The sequence below is a fragment of the Eubalaena glacialis genome, chromosome 14 (genome assembly GCF_028564815.1).
Source record: "Eubalaena glacialis isolate mEubGla1 chromosome 14, mEubGla1.1.hap2.+ XY, whole genome shotgun sequence".
NCBI lineage: Eukaryota > Metazoa > Chordata > Mammalia > Artiodactyla > Balaenidae > Eubalaena > Eubalaena glacialis.
Window position 1 is genome coordinate 38,217,599 of NC_083729.1, and position 20,358 is coordinate 38,237,956.

The 20,358-nt window shown below is 36.7% G+C and overlaps 1 protein-coding gene across 1 annotated transcript in view; it reads right to left on the bottom strand.

Annotated features, from left to right (window-relative positions):
• The window catches only part of SRBD1 (S1 RNA binding domain 1), a 228,118-nt gene that overhangs the window by 191,525 nt on the left and 16,235 nt on the right, over positions 1–20,358 (bottom strand). The window contains exons 5-9 of the mRNA XM_061210587.1: positions 16,766–16,932; positions 13,932–14,049; positions 11,465–11,603; positions 8,234–8,330; positions 6,798–6,933 (exon numbers count right to left, since the gene is read on the bottom strand). Of these exons, the coding sequence (XP_061066570.1) occupies positions 6,798–6,933; positions 8,234–8,330; positions 11,465–11,603; positions 13,932–14,049; positions 16,766–16,932 (657 nt within the window). The remainder of the gene's footprint in view (positions 1–6,797; positions 6,934–8,233; positions 8,331–11,464; positions 11,604–13,931; positions 14,050–16,765; positions 16,933–20,358) is intronic.

Below are 20,358 nucleotides of genomic sequence, written 5' to 3' on the forward strand. Positions count from 1 at the left end.
TTCCACTCTTGGGTATACACCCAAAACAAAAACACTAATTTGAAAAGATAAATGCACCCCAATGTTCATAGCAGTATTATTTACAATTGACAAGATATGGAAGCAACCTAAGTGTCCATCAACAGAAGAATGGATAAAGAAGATGTGACAGATAGATGGATAGATATCCACATCTGTTGTAAACAGATGTGCTGTTATCCACAGTGTGTGGAGTATAGATAGTACTCCACACACTGTGGAGTACTATTCAGCCATAAAAAAGAGCAAAATTTTGCCATTTGCAACAACATTGATGGACTTGGAGAGTATTATGCTACGTAAAATAAGTCAGAAAGAGAAAGACAAATACTGTATGATATCACTTACATATGGAATATAAAAAATACAACAAACTAGTGAATATAGCAAAAACAGACTCACAGATATAGAGAACTAGAGTACCAGTGGGGAGAGGGAAAGAAGGAGGGGCAAAGAGGGTAAGGGGATTAAGAGGTACAAACTATTAATATGATGTATAAAATAAGCTACAAGGATATATTGTACAACACAGGGAATGTAGCAAATATTTTATAATGACTACAAATGGAGTATAACCTTCAAAAATTGTGAATCGCTATATTGTAACCTATAATTTATATAATATTGTACATAAACTATACTTCAATAAAAAATTAAAAATAAATTTTAAAAATTAAAATTAAAAAATACTTTAATGCTAAAAAATCACAGTCATCATCTGAACCTTCAGCAAGCCATAATCTTTTTGCTGGTGGAGGGTCCTGCCTCCGTGTTGACGGCTGCTGACTGATGGGGTGGTGGCTGCTGAGGGCTGGGGTGGCCGTGGCAATTTCTTAAAAGAAGACGACAATGAAGTTTGCCGCAGCGACTGACTCTTCCTTTCAGGAACAATCTCTCTGTAACATGCAATGCTGATAGCATTTTACTCACAGTAGAACTTCTTTCAAACCTGGAGTCAATCCTCTCAAACCCTGACATTGCTTTATTGACTAAGTTGATGTAACTCTCTAAATCACTTGTTGTCATTTGAACAATCTTCACCAGGAGCAGATCCCATCTCACAAAACCTCTTTCTTTGCTCATCCATAAGAAGTAACTCCTCATCAATTAAAGTTTAGTCATGAGATTTCAGCAATTCTTTCACATCTTCAGGCACCAGTTCTAATTCTAGTTCTCTTGCTATTTCCATTACAGCTGCAGTTACTTCCTTTACTGAAGTCTGGAACCCTTAAAAGTCACCCATAAGGATTAGAATCAATTTCTTCCAAACTCCTATTAATATTGATATCATATCTCTTCCCACGAATCACAAGTGGTCTTAATGGCATCTAGAGTGGTGAATCCCTTCTAGAGGTTTTCAATTTACTTTGCCCAAATCCATCAGAGGAATCATTATCTATGGCAGCTATAGCCTTATGAAATGCATTTCTTAAATAATAAGACTTGAAAGTCGAAATGACTCCCTGACCCATGGGCTGCAGAATGGATGTTGTGTTAGCAGGCATGAAAACATTAATCTCATTGTACATCTCCATCAGAGCTCTTGGGTGATCAGGTACATTGTGAATGAGCAGTAATATTTTGAAAGGAATCTTTTTTCCTGAGCAGTAGGTCTCAACTGTGGGCTTAAAATATTCAGCAAACCATGTTGTAAACAGATGTGCTGTTATCCAGGCTTTGTTGTTCCATTTATAGAGCACTGGTAAACGAGCATTGGCTTCAATTTCAAGTCACCAGCTGCATTAGTCCCTAACAAGAAAGACCCTATCCTTTGAAGCTTTGAAGCCTTGAAGCCAGGCATTTTACTCCTCTCTAGCTATGAAAGTCCTAGATGGCATCTTCTTCAAGTATAAGGCTGTTTCGTTTATAATGAAAATCTGTTGTTTACTGTAGCTACCTTCATTAATTATCTTAGTTAGACCTTCTGCATAACTTACTGCAGCTTGTACATCAGCACTTGCTGCTTCACCTTTTACTTTTCTTTTTTGTAATAAATATTTATTTGTTTATTTACTTACTTACTTATTTATGGCTGCGTTGGGTCTCCATTGCTGTGCGCGGGCTTTCTCTAGTTGCGGCGAGTGGGGGCTACTCTTCGTGGCGGTGCGCGGGCTTCTTATTGCGGTGGCTTCTCTTGTTGCGGAGCACAGGCTCTAGGCACGTGGGTTTCAGTAGTTGTGGCTCATGGGCTCTAGAGCGCAGGCTCAGTAGTTGTGGCGCACAGGCTTAGTTGCTCCATGGCATGTGGGATCTTCCCGGACCAGGGATCAAACCCATGTCCCCTGCATTGGCAGGCGGATTCTTAACCACTGTGCCACGAGGGAAGTCCCGCACCTTGTACTTTTATGTTATGGAGATGGCTTCTTTCCTTAAACCTCACGAACCAACCTCTGCTAACTTCAAACTTTTCTTCTGCAGCTTCCTTACCTCTCAGCCTTCATAGAACTGAACAGAGTTTGGGCCATGCTCTGGATTAGGCTTTGGCTTAAGGGAGTGTTACAGCTGATTTGATCTTCTATCCAGACCACTGAAACTTTCTCCATATCAGCAATAAGGCTGTTTCACTTTCTTATCATTTGTGTGTTCACTAGAGTAGCAGTTTTAGTTTCCTTCAAGAACTTATCCTTTGCATTCACAACTTGGCTACCTATTTGGCACAAGAGGCCTAGATTGCAGCCTATCTTGGCTTTTGACGTATCCTCCTCACTAAGCTTAATCATTTCTAGCTTTTGATTTAAAGTGAGAGATGCGCAACTCCTTCCATTCACTGAACACTTAGGGGCCACTGTCGGGTTATTAAATGGCCTAATGTCAATATTATTGTGTCTCAGGGAATAGGGAGGCCCAAGGAGGATAGAGACGGAGGGAACAGCTGGTGGGTGGAGCAATCAAAACACACATAATACTTATCAATTAAGTTTGCTGTCTTATATGGGTGCAGTCATGGCACCTCAAAACAATTACAATAGTAACGTCAAAGATCACTGATCACAGATCACCAGAACAAATATAATAATAATGGAAAATTCTGAAATATTGAGAGAATTACCAAAATGTGACACAAGAGACACAAAGTCAGCAAATGCTGTTGGAAAATGGTGCCAACAGACTTGTATGAAACACAGTTGCCACAAACCTTCAATCTGTAAAACACACAGATTCTGCATTTATTTGCAGAATAAACACATTTATTCTGCAAAGCACAATAAAGCAAAAAGCACTATGGAATAAGGCACACCTGTACTGTACACATAAAATCTTCTTGAGAAATATACAAGAGCAGAGGCCAGCAAACTATGGCCCATGGACCAAATCCAATCTAACATCTGTTTTCATAAATAAAATTTTATTAAAACACAACCATGCTCATTCATTTATGTATTAGCTGTGACTGCTTTCGTGCTGCAATGGCAGTTGTGTAGTTGCAGGAAGAGGCATCTAGCTCACAAAGTCTAAAATATTTTCTCCCTGGTCCTTTACAGAAAAACTTTGCCAACTCCATACTAGACTAGAGAATAAGCTTCAACCAGCTTAAAAGAAGACTGGAAAATTTTGGCAAAAGGACTAAGGGCAAGCATTTCATATAATTGTAGGGCTAAGATTAAAACAAGGGTGAAATCGATTTCCATTAAGAAAATACAGGTTGCAATCCTGATACCAAAGTAGACTTCAAGCTGAAAACCATTAAACAAGATAAAGAAGGACAGTTCATAAGGTTAAGTCCACATGCTGGTTTTGGAATAGAACAGGGGAATACACACCACACTTTAAAGATGCTGTTAGGTGTGACATGACCAAAGTGGTAGAGTAGGGAATTCCAAAACTCCAAACCTCTACAAAAGCAAAAACTGGCAAAAACTGCCAGATTCAGCTTTTTCAGAACTCTGGAATCTAATCAAAAACTTACAATAATCAGAGGAACACTTAAAGAAGAAGCTGCAGAATTTTGGTGAAAGAGCACTTTTAACTTACCCACTTACCATCCTCCACTCTGCAGTTCAGCAGTGGCAGCGAAGATAACAGCCTACTTTTCTGGGGCAGTCTGCTAGTACCAGAGGGAGCAATATGGACCTTATTCTCAAAAGTTTGTGATTATGTGTTTCGATCTGTCTCATAGCTCCCTGACGGTTTGGCTCAAGGGCTTGCCTTTGTTTTGCTTGTCTCAGAGCTTCCCCAGGAAGCTCCTAGGTGACATTTGTTCAAAGTATTTAAAGGCAATGTGTTAGCTGCAGTTTCAAGGGGTATGGGATAACAGCTGGGGATAAGGGATTACAGTCAGGGCAACCATCAGACAGACCAGAAAAACCTGGGAAGGAAGAGGCTAGCAAAAGAGATAACTGAGAGGAAAGGGGCTTTTTAAAATTTCCGCATATTTTAGGAAATCTAAGAGGTCATGCACGCATTCAGGACTAGACAGACACCTGCTCTGAAAAGACCTGGGAAGACCTTAAGTTTTCACCTCTGTCTGACCTTTGAGCTCCACACAAAGACAAAGTGAAGGCTAAGGTAGAGTTGTAAACAGCCTCGCTAAGCATTGAAGGATGCCCCAACGTAGAGCAAATACGCAGGACCAGGAAAGTTGTTATTTGTTTTGGCTCTAGGAATGAAGGAAATCTCTGTCAAGTAACTAGCTGTCCACTAAGCTAATAGACCAGGGACTTCAGTGGCCAAACATGACAAAGAATACAGACTACAGAAGCAGTTTAGAAGTCGCTAAATAAACTGCAAAACCCCACAACAGCAACAACAACAAATGCCGGGGAGGGGGGAGAATCTGATTTTCAGTGTTGCCAACTTATAATATTCAAAATGACAAGTTTTAACAAAAACTTACATGGCAGGCAAAGAAACAAGAAAATATAATCCATTTACAGAAAAAAAGAAATTAACAGAAACCATCTCTGAGGAAGTTCAGACTTTGGCATTACTAGACACACTTTAAACTGTTTTAAATATGCTCAAAGTTAAAGGAAATCACAGAGTCCTAAAGGAAATCATGAGCATGTTATCCCAACAAATACAGAATATCAATAAAGAGCTGGGTATTATAAAAAAGAACCAAAGAGAAATTCTTGAGCAAAAAAGTACAATGACTGAAATGAAAAATTTACTAGAGGGGTTCAGTATTTGAACAATCAGAAGAAAGAATCAGCAAACTTGAAGATATGTCAATTGAGATTACATAGTCTGAGAAGAATTAAAAAAAAGAAAAAAAGAAATAAACAGAGGCTAAGAGACTTGTGGGATACTCTCAAGCATGCCAACACACATATAATGGGAGACCCAGGAGAAAAGGGCTCAAAGAATATTTGAAGAAATAATGGCCAAAATTTTCCCAAGTTTGATCCGAAACATCTAACTATACAACCAAAAATCACAACAAACTCCAAGAAAAATAAACTCAAAGAGATCCACAGCAAGACAAATTATAATCAAATTGTCAAAAGTCAGAGAATCTTAAATGTAGCAAGAAAATCAAGTGCAATCATCATGTGCAAGGGCTCAGTGAGATTAACAGCTGATTTCTCATCAAAACCATTAAGGCCAGAAGATAGTGGGGTAACATATTCAAAGTGCTGAAAGAAAAAACTGCTAACCAAGAACTCTATATTCAGAAAATCTATGTTTTGCAAGATAAAAAAATTCTGGGGATTGGTTGCACAACAATGTTAAGATACTTAACATTACTAAACTGTACACTTAAAAAGTTAAGATGGTAAAGTTTATGTTATATGTATTTTATCACAATTAAAAATAAATTTTAAAAAATAAGGAGAAATTAAGACTTTCCAGATAAACAAAAACTGAGGGAGTTTACTTGCCCTACCTGAAATGTTACAGAAAGTCCTCCAGACTGAAATAAAATCTAGATAGTAACTCAAAAGCATACAAAGAAGTAAAGAATACTGGTAAAGGTAGCTACACAGGTAAATACAAAAGCCAGTATTACTGTATTTTTGGTTTGTAAAAAAATTTTTTTCTATATGATTTAAAGCCACATTCCACAATGTAGATATATAACCTATAACTACAATTAGGATAAAAATTAATAAAATGAAATGTGAAATTAAAAGACTGAGGGCTTCCCTGGTGACGCAGTGGTTGAGAATCTGCCTGCTAATGCAGGGGACACGGGTTCGAGCCCTGGTCTGGGAAGATCCCACATGCCGCGGAGCAACTAGGCCCGTGAGCCACAACTACTGAGCCTGCGCGTCTGGAGCCTGTGCTCCGCAACAAGAGAGGCCACAATAGTGAGAGGCCCACGCACTGCGATGAAGAGTGGCCCCCGCTCGCCGCAACTAGAGAAAGCCCTCGCACAGAAACGAAGACCCAGCACAGCCAAAAATAAATTAAGTAATTAATTAAAAAAAAGACTGAGATATAATGACTACGATTTATATAACTGAGATCTCTCATACTTTATTTATTCTAATTCAGTTATCTCTATTTTGTATTTCACATGGAAAAGATCCAGAATTGAGCTCAAATCCAAGCATACTGGGAAGGAAAGTCTAATAAGAAAGATCACCAGCCAGAGGGTCAAGATACCGAAGTGTTATACTGTTAGCACAGCTAATAAGTCTCAGTGTCATTTACTAACTTCTGTGGGTCCTGAGTTCCCCATTTTTCAAATGGGGAGGATATAACAATATTATAAAAATTTATATGAAGGAAGAAAATAGTTGATTGAAAATTCTTTAGTAAATAAAGTAATAAACAAATCCGAGGTATTATCATTATTACTACTATCAGCATGCATAAGCAGTTTTCTTATTTACCTGATGATGTTGGATGTTTCTTATGTTGCACGAAAAATTTTGGTAGAGCAGAAACTTATCAACATCTTTTTCATTTACTTTTTTTGAGGATACCTTTGCCAGAGATGATTGGATACAAATATATCTATTTTGGCACCTGTTTAGATACACAAATATTCAAACATTAAGTAGTTATTAATATGTGCTTTAGTAAAGAAACACATTATATAGAAAGAAGATTAACAAAAAACTAAATGAGATTTACCAAATGAGATTTTTTTTTAATGATGCTCAACTATAAAAACGTTATTGACCCATCAAAAGGGGACTCCTCGCCTATTCATGCTAGCATAGGTGTTCCAGATCTATTTATATTTCAACCCAATCCTCCCATAAAATGCCTAAATGAGTTCGGATACTATCTGCAGTTATGCGAGAGACTAATAACTCTGGCCTAGATATCATCCTTTTCTAACCACTGAGTTAGGGAGTCAGAACCAATTAAAAGCTAAAAAGAAGGCAAACAAGATGATGTGTCAGGACAGCTTCCAATGACAATTTATGAAATTGAACCAAATTTCAGCAGTATAATTACTTATAAAAACACATTTAAAAACCTGCACAATTCTCCTACTTCAACTCATTCCTGTGAGGGCCACTGAGAAAAAAGAAAAATTCTCTCCCTTACATTAACAAAAACCCTGACAAGCTACAGTAGTCAACCGGTTCATTTTCACCTTTACTCTCCTCTGCACAGCTCACACAGCTAGAGATGTGGAGAGAGAGGAAGAGTAGACCTCTGCCAAACCCTGTCCTCTGATACACAGAAGGAAAGGAAGGACACAGTACCTAAAAATAAGGTTTTTAAAATAATATCTTTTTTTAATGAGGCATAAAATCCATAAGCCCAAGTAGGGTCTAGGTCAAAGGGTTTTACTCTCTTATAAATTGGGACTATGATACTATGGATAAGCTGCTCTCTCCAGCTAAAATTCATTTTGAGGTCAGCACTTTTATCCATACCTGATATTAAACATTCTCAAGTTAACCCAACCACTGGTAAACATTATAAAATTAAGTGCATACATCTCAATACGTTTAAAAAGCAATGCCACCCATTCTAAATGGTTATGAATCTCTCTCTAGCATATATTGCACAATGCAGTGGTTTTAAAACTGTGTTCCTCAGAGGTCTCTGCTGAGATGCTTCAGGGTAAGGAGGATGAACAGGCAGAGTTCCAGGCTCCCTGCCCAGAATTCAATTAAAGCAACTTAACTTTTATCTGTTTTATGTATTTGGGTTCTGTTGTTTGAGCAGAGAGCTGTGCTACTAAAAAAATTTTTTTAATTTTTAAAAGTCTGAAAATAAAGTTTTTAATGAACACTGGAGTTAGCACTAACCATGCGACCCTTAACATCATGAGCCCACAAAGCAGAAAACTCTGAGAGTTACTCACAATTTCCGAATGAAGTCAAGCGTGTCTTTGTCTTTAGCAATCATGTCTGCTAAAATATGCTGCACTCCTGTTTCAATATCCTGGAGTGCTGAAAGCCCTTTAGGAGAAGGGTAAGAGGGAAAACAAAAGCAAGAACTACAGATTGGTTTTTAAATCTATAATTAAATCACAATAAATTTATTCCAGTCAAAATAAAACCTTAAGTTGACAAACTTAAGACAGAAAAGTATCCTCTGTGGTGACCTAAATGGGAAAGAAATCCAAAAAAGAGGGGATATATGTATACATGTAGCTGATTCACTTTGCTGTACAGTGGAAACTAACACAACATTGTAAAGCAACTATACTCCAATAAAAATTTAAAAAACAAACAAACAAAAAGACAGAAAAGTATCATAGTAGTGACTAGCTTCCCTCAGCAACAAAATCAAGTCTCCAAAAACAATAATACAGGACCTTAACATACCATGTAACCTAGTGGTGAAAAATGCAGCTCTGGAGCCAGCTGCCTGGTCTAATCCTGGCTCCACCATCTACCAAATGCATGACCCTGGGCAAGTTACTTGTTCTCTCTGTGCCTCAGTTTCCTATAAAAATGGAATAATAATAGTATCTACTTCATGAAGTATTTACAAAGATTAAGCATTATAGGATTAAGCATTATAGGTTACAGGAAATATATATTAATAGAGTCATATCTCAAGGTATACTATTTCATTCCAGTTACAAAAATTCTCCTTTGCAAATAATTTTATTAATATTCCTATTTTGGCTTATGAGGCATTTATTCACATTTTCAATGACCTATTTGAATTTCTCAAACCTCAAATGAGCACAAAACAAGAGCCATTATGTGGTTGTTCATCTTCACAGCTGAATTGTCTACCAATGGTACATTAAGTTCTCTCCAAGTGCTTTCAGTTTGCTAATTTACAGCAGTGTGTCTTGTACATTATGGCCCCTGCAATACCAACTTACACACTGAGAGAGATCATTTGCAATGCATTATTTATTTCTTTTGTCTTTATTGTTCTATTTCCATTAAAGCTTCTTTTTTTTTTCTTCCATTAAAACTTGAATTACACAAGCACTGAGTATCATAAGTATGTTTTTCTGAGGGTATGGTTTTAGTGAGTAACAAGTACAGAAGACAAAGAGGACAGGAGGACAGACTTACAGAGTAATTAACAAAGAGAAAATGCCTTGTTGGCTTGTGTTATGATAACTGATCTTAACTAATGATGTAACTGCATTTATTTCAAAGAAATTTAAAGAAAGAAATTTGGCCACTGAAATTAATAGGAATCCTGTTTACATTTTAAGAGAGTTTCCCTATGAGGGAATTTTCAGGAACAAATTACCTTTGAGAGGTGGAAGACTGTATATGTAAAGACTTAGAACAGCTGTGGCGCATAGTAAGCAGTCAGTAGGTGTCTGCTCTTGTGTTAGCTTTCTCACTAGATCAGTCTTTATCCTAGAAAACCACTCACTATGCATTCATTCCTGGAGTCCAAAAGTACCTCACAGCATCATTACCCGAAGTTTAATGAGAATACCAGGGTGAGAAGTCAGTAGTAAAGATGGAACCTACAATGAGACCAATTAATGAGAGAGACTAGAAAGAGGAAATTATAGATTTTGCAATTATAACAATGGGCTTTTGTAAAGCCCACATCATTCAGGGGAATACAATTTGTAAACCTTATGTTATCAAACCTACTTAGTAGGAACTCAGTATGTGTGTGAACTAAGGAAAACTTTGTACCAGAGGAGGTGAAGAGTGGAAGGAAAGAAAATAGACCAGAAGAGAAAAATAAAAACTGACCATAAATCATTATGCATCTAACATTCTGAAAGCTCCAACGTTTGATTCTACTGATAATAAAACATACCATCACTGGGCACAGACAGTTCCCACTGTGGCTAACCTTAATGCTTGGCTATATGGTCTCAGTTAATATTAAAATATTAAAGTTGCAACCATTTGAAAATATAACGAAAAAATAAAACAAACTTGAATTTTACTCATTTCAACCCATCTCTAAATTCAAATATTTACCAATTTGCTTTTTCTTTTCATTATTGCCCTTTTCAATATAGATATTAGGATGTGTGTATTTGTGTATGAGCAGATATTCATATTTTCACAGACACATACTTAATTTTTTTAATTGCAAATTCACATTTGCCAGATTATATAAAATAAACACAGGTTTTGGTATGCTGATTCTCTACAGTTTAGTACATCCTGTAGATTTTGTTGTCAGAGACTGCCCCCTACAGACACTCTCTCAGCCTAAAGGAAGGAAGGCTAAAAGGAACTAGAATGAGAGTAGTAATCACCAGAGCATCAATCTCCCCATTCAATCCTAGCAGAGCACTCCTTGGAAAAAGCCACTCTTACTCAAAAAGCTCTCACTCCAAGGCTCATTTTGACAATAAAACCAATATACCCTGACACGTATCAGTTGACACTTTCCTTGGGTTCTTCTTAGAAATATCTCTCCCTTACCCCCTTCCTCTCTCATTCTCTCCTGTGCACGCACACACACAAAGTGAAAGGAAGATGCACTTAAGAAAAAGACAAACACCTTACTCGTGGAGAGTAGAAGTGTGGAAGTAGGACTTCACTTTACAATCCATGTCTGTCCGAATTGTTGAAGTTCTTTTTAAAAAGTAGATATGATTTTTATAATTAAATAAGTTTTTAGAAATAGAATAAAAATTTTAAAAGACAATACAGGAGGATCTTTATAACCTTGGATATAAAGGAAATTCTTTAAAAAGAAAAAGAAGCAATTATCTAAAAAGAAAAGATTAACAAAATTGAAAAGATTAATAAATTAACTATGATAAAACTAAGACCTTCAATTTACCAAAACACAGCATAAAGAAAGTGAAAAGAGAAGTTACAAGCTGGGACAAAAGATTTGTAGCCCATGTAACTGAGCAAGAATATCTAAAAAATACTTATAAATTAATAAGAAAAAGTGAAACAACACAATAGAAAAATGAGCAAAAGAGTAGAACAGGCACTTCATCAAAAGAGGAAAGCTGAATGACTAAGCAGGAGGTATACTGGGATTTGTTTTATTAGAATTATCTACTCTTTATATGCTGTAATATTCTTTTGTATCATCACTACTTAATGAAACAATTTTTTTAACCTAAGTTTTCAAATTAAAAAAGGAAAGAAACAGGAACGACCTCTTTATTAAGTAAAGCTGGTACCTTTAACATTGGGCCTAATGTAAGAGAGCAGATTGAGGTCCCCTGGATTCTCAAGCAGTGTCCTGGCTGCTCCTTCTAATCCCAGCTGCTTTGCTCTCTGGGCTTTGGTGCCCTTGCTCCCAGTTTTATATGGTGCTGACTAGGAAAAAAAGTCAGAAAACATACCAAATTATTCAGTTTTAAAAAGCAAAAGTTAAAATTAGGACACAAAATTAGAGGACATGTGAGAATGCTAAAGACATCCTCTTCTCAACCCTTTCCTCTTCCTTCAAAGATTAATGCTAACAGAGAATACAAGTTGTATGAAAACAGTTGTTCCTTATCAGACTCTTTATACTTTTCTACATGCTTACAGTTAGCTATCTGCTTGGATTCACTCATCCCACAAACTCAGTGCTTGGACTGCCAGGACTGCAAGTCCTCAACTCAAGCAAGCTCCTCTAAAAGATGTCCTCACACAATGCTTCTACTTCTTAGTCCACATTCACTCCTCTACCCACTGCCCCCTGGCTTCTCTTTCCACACACCTTGCTGAAAGTGGTATCACAAAGATCCACAATGATCCCCTAATTGCCAAATATACATTTTTCAGTCCTTATCTTGCCAAAACTCCCTGCTATATTTAATTACTTAACCATTGATCATTACCTCCTTCTATGACTCTCTTCCTTAATCTTTTATGGGTATCATCATCTCCTGATTCTCTTCATACTTCTCTGACTATTCTTTCCATGTCTCCTCCTTAGGCTCTCCCTTCCTCCACCCATGCTTCAAAAGTTAGTGTTCCTCAATGGTCTATCCTGACCTGCTTACCCCATGATCTCTCCTTGAGTGAAATCTTCCATTTTCATGGTTCCAAATACCAATTACATGCTGCAGACACATCTGTGTCTCCAGCTCAGCACACTCTCCCTTAAGCTTATGCTTCTCTTACCTACTCTCATTTTTCCCCACTCGACTGGGAATTCCTTGAAGACAAGGACTATGTATTAGTCATCTCTGTATTGGGTTGGCCAAAAAGGGCCTTCGGTTTTTAAGTAAAAATAAAAGACATTTTTCATTTCACCAAGAACTTTATTGAACAACGTATTCACCCTTTTGTTCCACTACCTTCTGCCATTTTTCAGGCAACTTCATAATTCTATCTTCCCAAAACTTATCTTTTTGAGCAAAGAACTGTTCCAGGTGCCTTTTACAGTCTTCCAGGGAATTGAAATTTTTTCCATTAAGAGAATTTTGTGAAGACCGAAATAAATGGAAATCCGAAGGTGCCATGTCTGGCGAATATGGCGGATGAATCAGAACTTCCCAGCCAAACTGTAACAGTTTTTGCCTGGTCATCAAAGAAACATGTGGTCTTGCATTGTCCTGATGAAAGATTATGCGTTTTCTGTTGACTAATTCCAGACGCTTTTCGTCGAGTGCTGCTTTCAGTTGGTCTAATTGGGAGCATTACTTGTTGGAATTAATCATTTGATTTTCCAGAAGGAGCTCATAATAGAGGACTCTCTTCCAATCCCACCATATATACAACACCTTCTTTGGATGAAGACCAGCCTTTGGTGTGGTTGGTGGTGGTTCATTTCACTTGCCCCACGATCTCTTCCGTTCCACATTGTCGTACAGTATCCACTTTTCATTGCCCGTCACAATTTGTTTTAAAAACAGAACGTTTTCATTACGTTTAAGTAGAGAATCACATGTGGAAGTGCGGTCAAGAAGGTTTTTTTCGCTTAACTTATGTGGAACCCAAACATCAAAGCAATTAACATAACCAAAGTGGTGCAAATGATTTTCAACGCTTGATTTGGATATTTTGAGTATGTTGGCTATCTCCCGCGTGGTATAATGTTGACTGTTCTCAATGAATGCCTCGATTTGATCGCTATCAACTTCAACTGGTCTACCCGACTGTGGAGCATTGTCCAGCGAGAAATTTCTAGCACAAAACTTCGCAAACCACTTTTGACACGTTTGATCAGTCACAGCACCTTCTCCATATGCTGCACAAATCTTTTTTTGCATTTCAGTTGCATTTTTACCTTTCTTGAAATAATAAAGCATAACATGTTGAAAATGTTGCTTTTTTCCTTCCATCTTTAATATTAAAATGACTACACAAAAATTCACCAATTTTGATAAGTCCTTTTTTTAAATGCACGCTGATCTGACAGCTGTCACATACAATCTAACAAAATTGTTCTGAATGAAGTTAAAGACAACTAAGTGCTACTAGAGCCATCTTATGGGAAAAACCGATCGAATCTTTTGGCCAACCCAATAAATGCAAATGCCTATCGCAAAAAAGCGCTTAACAGATATTTACTGAATAAAGAATATTTTGTTGAATTAAATAATGATGGTGGCTGATGACTTTAGCTTTTTATTTCCAGCTCTTTAACTATAAGACCCAAATCATAATATACTCAGGTAAGTATTACATTAAAAGATAAAAAGGATTCCTTACCACGTGTTCTAGTTCTTCAAAAGTTTTACAGTTCAGCAAGGCTTTTAACAAGCACTCAGACATCTTCCCCTCCTTCTTAATTTTTTGGATTGTGTTATAAGCCTTCTTTGCAACAGCCCTGAAAATAGAAACTTTTATAATATACAAGACCTATATGTTAAAACTTTCTTTTTGAAGCTATATCAAACTTACAGAAAAGTTGTAGGTCAGGTAAAAATAACTTTTTTCCCCCTCTGAACCATTTGAGAATAAGTTACCATCATCCCCAAGTACTTTAGTATGTATTTTCTATAAACAAGAATCTTCTCCTATAACCATCAAAAGCAGGTAATTAAAATTGCTTTTAATATTGATATAATATTGATATATTCTAACCCTCAGACCTCATTTAAGTTTCATCAATTGTTCCTATACATGTCCTTGATAGTGAATTCAGCTAAGAATGGGTTTTATGTAATTGCTATGTGTCTACAGTCTCCTTCAAGCTGAAACAGTATTTCAGTCTCTCCTCGATTTTCAAAACCTTGATACTTTAGAATGTATTATTAGTACAGCCTTTCATCCTATTTCATCACCTGTTACTATTTATAATTTCTGCCTAATAATGGTATTGCTAAAATGATGGGCAAAAGTTAGAGAGATGATAATATAAATTACTAAAAATGACTGATAGAAAACTAAATCTACTTATGAAAAAAAAGAAAGGCAGAAGATTATAAGTTAATGAGGAAGAATATGCAGTCCTTAGATCACACCTCTGTGTCTTCTACATTCCTGGTAGCACAAGACTGTTTTCAGAGGCTGAAGCCTACCAGGGTCATTTCGACAAAAGGCCAATGACCTACTGGCTTGCATATAAGGGAGAGGAAAGGCATCTTTAGAGAAAATACAGGAAGTTTCTTACTATCCATAATCATAATCATTTTTTAACTCACTTTTCTAAGTGACCCTCAGTAAGAAATATATTTTACCTTGCAACCCAGTATATACACATACATAATTTCATATTTAATAAACAGTTATATAAACATATGATAGTTTCATGAAACAATATTTACCTTTACCACAGAAACTGCACTCATATTTTCTATTCTCTATTTCATTTTTGTTAAAGTGGTAATGACCTACTAAATTAGTTTCACTACTCATTTATGAGTAGCAATTAACAGGGTGAAAACCAATGCTCTAGTTATAGAAAAAGCTGAGCTCAAGAAAAATAGAGACCATACCTCATTACCAAAAAGAAATCTCTGCACGATATAAAAAGATCTTCTAAGTCCTAGTCAATGCCACCACTTACTTGGAGAAATAGTCCTCTACTAATATTTAATGTATTCCTCTATTAATAGATACCCAGAGAATGAACTCTGTTGCAGCTAAAGTGTGTTTTTAGAGAAAAAGAAAATAATAATATTAATCTTGACATAAAGCTCCTATTTGTCCCCCACCCAATCAAAAATTGGTAGAATACCTTTAATTTTTTTAAGTAAACTATTCTTGCTTGTTTGTGACACTTTCCCCAATTTCAGATCCCAAAACCCTTAAGATTTTCTTCATTATTTTGCCTTCAACCAAACAGAAAGCTTACTTCTGAATTTGCAAATTGCTGGACTTCTAGATGTGGCCTGTAGATGATTTTGTTTGACCTCAAAATTTTTTTACATAAAAATTCAGATTATCAGTTTATCAAATATAGGAAGATACAGCAATCTGGGTAGAGAACCCCACATGTTATAATCTGATGGAGATGAGTAGCAGCTGCCCCTCTTAGACAGGACTTGTGATCTCCAGTTTGCGTCCCTTTGTGCTTGATTATACTAGCCTGGCCCTGGGTGATCTGAATCTGAAACCACTTGAATAACTAGTCATTTATATTTCTGGGTTGGCTAATTGATTTTGCCTCTTGATGAAATATAACTTTCCACATATTAGCATTTAAATCTTCCTGGCACTAAAAGGAATTCAACAAAAGGGGTAGAAATGTTAGTGAGAGGCAAGTTCCTCCAAAATCACAGAGGCTTATTAGGCTTGTTCTAAAAATAACCCTTAGTGCTTTTAGAATGGCTTGATGGTAAGATTATATCCAATTTAAATCATATCCTTGTTGAAGAACACACATAGCAACAACACAGCACTTGGCATGTAGGAGACATGCAATAAATAAATGAATGGTAAAGACTGTTTTAATAAACTCTACTGATACAGTTAGTTTTATAGTCTTTATATGCTTATTTCTGAGTTATTACAATAAATCCAGAGGAATAATTTTTTTAAAGAGTGCTTTCCATTCTATAACCATACAAAACTCACAATCCACTAACATTAAATTACCATGCCCTATAAAAGAATAGAAAAAGGAAATATACATACTTCCTACCAAACTCTATACAGCCAAAGAACTCTCCATTTAGGGACTTCACAGTATTAAGAGGACAGTTTTATGTAAGCTATTGAAGATTTAGACTAAAATGTATTTTTCTGAGTTACCTGCTGGTAGTTCTAATTTTGCCATTATGCAAAATCATTTCTATGAGAGAAGATGACATTCAAACTCACAGGCACAGACTCTTAATAATACAAACCATCTTTTGCAGATACATGCCCAAGCTATGCATGAACACACCAGCAGAGGGACTCTGCACACCCCTAAATAAGTAAACTGGAGCTGGCTTCCTCTGTCAGAAGGGGACTATATCCAGACTACAATAAATCAAGAAAACAAAATATTGGAACTGTCGAAATATACTATCACTCACTTCCTCACTGTTTCGCCTCATTGGCTCACACACCCTCTTCCCCCTTACACAAAGCTCATCCCTTCCCAGGTTTCTTACCGTAGCTCCTCTAGAGTTTGTTGAACTTCTCTCAAGGAATCAGCATCAAGGTTATTAATAAGCTCTTTTCGATAACGTATAATGAAGGGAATTGTGTTATCATCATTAAAGAGACGAATAATGTTGGCACAAACCCAAAGTTCAATATCAGTTCTCTCAGATAAAACCTGTAAATTAATATTTAGTGACTTAAAACTCTGAAAATTAAACATCTGTATTATAACATATGGTTTAAAATACAGCAATTAAATAATGTTCTCCAGCCACTTAGAAACAAACTGCTGTGGTTTTAAAAAAAGAAAAGGAAATTGTATGAAATATATATATATATTGACAATCATAGAATAGTCATTTCACTCACTCAATAAAATCCAATCGAAACCACTCTGCATTACCCGAATTCTACAGGGCTCAAATGAGATATGCATTTTTCATCTCTCAGATTGGCACCAAAGATCAAGGAGATGGTAACTCACTGTGCTGGCATAAGTGATGGGAAAAGGCACTTTCAACTACTGCTAGTGAGAAAGTACAATGGTAAAACCTCTGGAGGAAGAACAGTTTGGCAATATCTATCAAAATTTACAATGCATAAACTCTATGACCCACCAATTACACTTCTGGAAATTTGTTCTGATATAGTCATACCTCTGGAAAATGATATTATTTACAGTGATATTTTTTGAAGAATTTTTTCCAGTATGGTAGAAGTCAGCAAAAAACAGTCTACAATGGGGAATTGGTAAATAAATTATGATATGCCCGTGGAGCAGAATACCACTCAACTTACTCTTATATGAACGGATATGGAATGAATTACAAGAACTTGGAACATGGCTTATTTTGGGGAAAGGTAACTGGTTGGCTTAGAGCTAGGGCAGGAAGATCCTTCTATGTCTTTGGAATTTTGTATCATTCCCATATGCTACATATTCAAAATAATTATTTTTTAAAAAACAAGTCTACAGGTTTCAGCAAAAATGTACATGTAAGCAGAAAAGTTTAGAGAAGTCAGCCTGGAGAAGAGAAAGAATAAAATGCAATTTCAGTAACTGTTCTCAAAACCTAAGCCAATTTTTTTAAAGTAAAGCATGAAAGGCATAAGCTTTATTATTATTTCAATCTTGATGCTCAAGATATGCCAAAAATGTAAGAAAAAATTCAAAAATTATTAAAGCATTAACATGGTCAACTGCTTAACAAAATCAAGTCAATATATAAAATAGACTGAGTTTCAAAACTACAGATGAAATAAATGGCTGAGCTCCAGAGACTATTGAGGATACCCTCATTCCTCTGTGCACTGTATATCCTAAGGCCTACATCTTATCACCCATTCTGAGAATGCCAGCTTTACGTCTCCAGCCCTAGCTCTCTTCTGCATGAGCTCTGGACTCATTTAGCCAGCTACCTGACCTACCTCTTGAAATCCTATTAGGTATCTCAAACTTTGCATTCGCAAAAGTGATTTCCATCTCAAACTTCTTCCTCTTCCAGTTTTCCCCTTATTATGTCCATTCAAATACCAGTTCAGGCCTGAAACTAAGAGTCTTCAACTCTTTTGACTCCTTTAACTCTTAAATCTACTCTATCATAAGTATCAATCAACTCTAGTGGCAAAATATTTCTTTAGTCTATTACTGCTCTTCATTTCTGCCCTGTAGCCCAGTCCAGTTCAAGCCAGGATTACTGCAACTGCCTTTTACTATTCTTCTCGCATCCATAGCAATCTCATCTATGTCAATTTCCATAAAACAAGAATTATCTTTCCAAAATCTATATTGGATCATGTCACCTGACTAGTCAAAACCTTTCAATGATTTCCCATAGCATTTAGAATCCAAAGTCCTTACCATGACCCAAAAAACATGGGCCTCCCTCTCCAGCCTCATCTTATCCAGTCTTCCCCTCATTAGAAGCCAGCCCCAATGGGCTGCTCCTAGAACAATGTTCACTTCCTAGAACTAGCTCAGTTGCTTCCCTCTTCAGAGGCCTTCATGAGGCTGCTCCATCATGCAGAAATGCTCCTCTTGCTTGGTATCATCCCTGACCCCTACAAAATCATGTTCATTAGTATTTTCTCTCCCAAACCTATACCTCTTCCTGTTTCCTATTCCAGTTAACATTATCTCCTACCACAGAAACCTTCGGGGATATTGTGGTTATCTCCCCCAACAATACCTCCCCATTATGTAGCAGCTTTGTGGCTGAAGAACACTTGACCTCAACTCCACCTCCACAGCATTTTGTTCAGTAACCAGTTGTTTTAGAATTACAACAGCCAGAGTTTGGACAGAGAGATGAGTCCAGTCAGCAGGAAGCTCAAGATCTGGCTTAGAACTCTGGACCCAGGTACAATTTCTTCCTCGGGAGAAATATGGTTTATACAAGTAGAATCTTAAAGTTGGATGGCAGTGCTAAGAGAATTGTGGAGAGACTGTTGCAGTACACTTAGGTAACTTTCCTGTTACCTAAGTCAGTAAATCTCCTTTATTGCTTAAGCTAGTTCAAGACAGGTTTTCTCTTATTGCAACCAAAAGCATTCTAATCAATGTCCTCAGTTTCACTGTGTGTTCTCTATCTCGCTCTTCTAATCTGTCACCAAGGAAGCAAACTGAACTTCTAAAATGTCTGTTCTTTCCCCTCAAGCTCCCTTTCTATAATCTTCTTTTATCTAAACCACAGAGCATTTTTTTTGTTCTCTATGCATTCCACCCAACCTTTCTGCATTACTACTGATTATACTTCTAAGACACATTTATAATAAGTCCCTTATTGTTTTCCTCTTTTTCTTCTTTTGAACATAAGCTTCAATGACTCTTTCCTAACTACTAGTAAAAGTCCAACCATTGTAGCATAGTTTTAAAATCCTTTCCCAAGCTTGCTCCCAAATTTCACTGTCCTCACGGAATAAGCAATCTAGAACGGAAGATAAAACATTAATATAAATAAGTACAAATAAAACAGAATATGCCAGGGAATAAGTGGTGTAACGTTTTCAGAGAAGAGAACGATCTCCCTGGTGTAATCAAGGAAGGCTTGCTGCAGGGGCAGCATTTCAGCCGGCCCTTGAAAGACCAGATTCTGAAAGACGGACATACGACACGAAAATGACAAAAATGCTCATTATTTTGGAACTGAGTGATTGTTAGAACCCATGGGCTCCCACTATCCTAAACTAGTTCAGTGATTGTTAACTAAAAGGGGCACAAGACAGCTAAGACTCCAGACCCGCATCTGAAGTGTACCAGGTCCTGACAAATCCAGAAGCATCATATGTGTTAAGAGAGTGTATACTGCTGCTTATGAAAATTTGCTTCTTGAAATTAAGGATAATAAAACTACATACAAGCAGTCACAACTTTGGGGCCTCCAAATCATCCAATTTCTTCTGTCTTAATTTAGTCAAACATTTATTTTAGCTCATATTATATGCCAATAACCATACCAAGCCAGTAATAAACAAAATGTAAAAAACCAAGTCCCTCTTGCCAAGAAGCTTATAAGCTAGAAAGAAGAAAGATGGTCAAGTACACAGTTAAAATACAGTGTGATCTGTACTCTGACAGAAGCATATACAGGCTCTTTGAGAG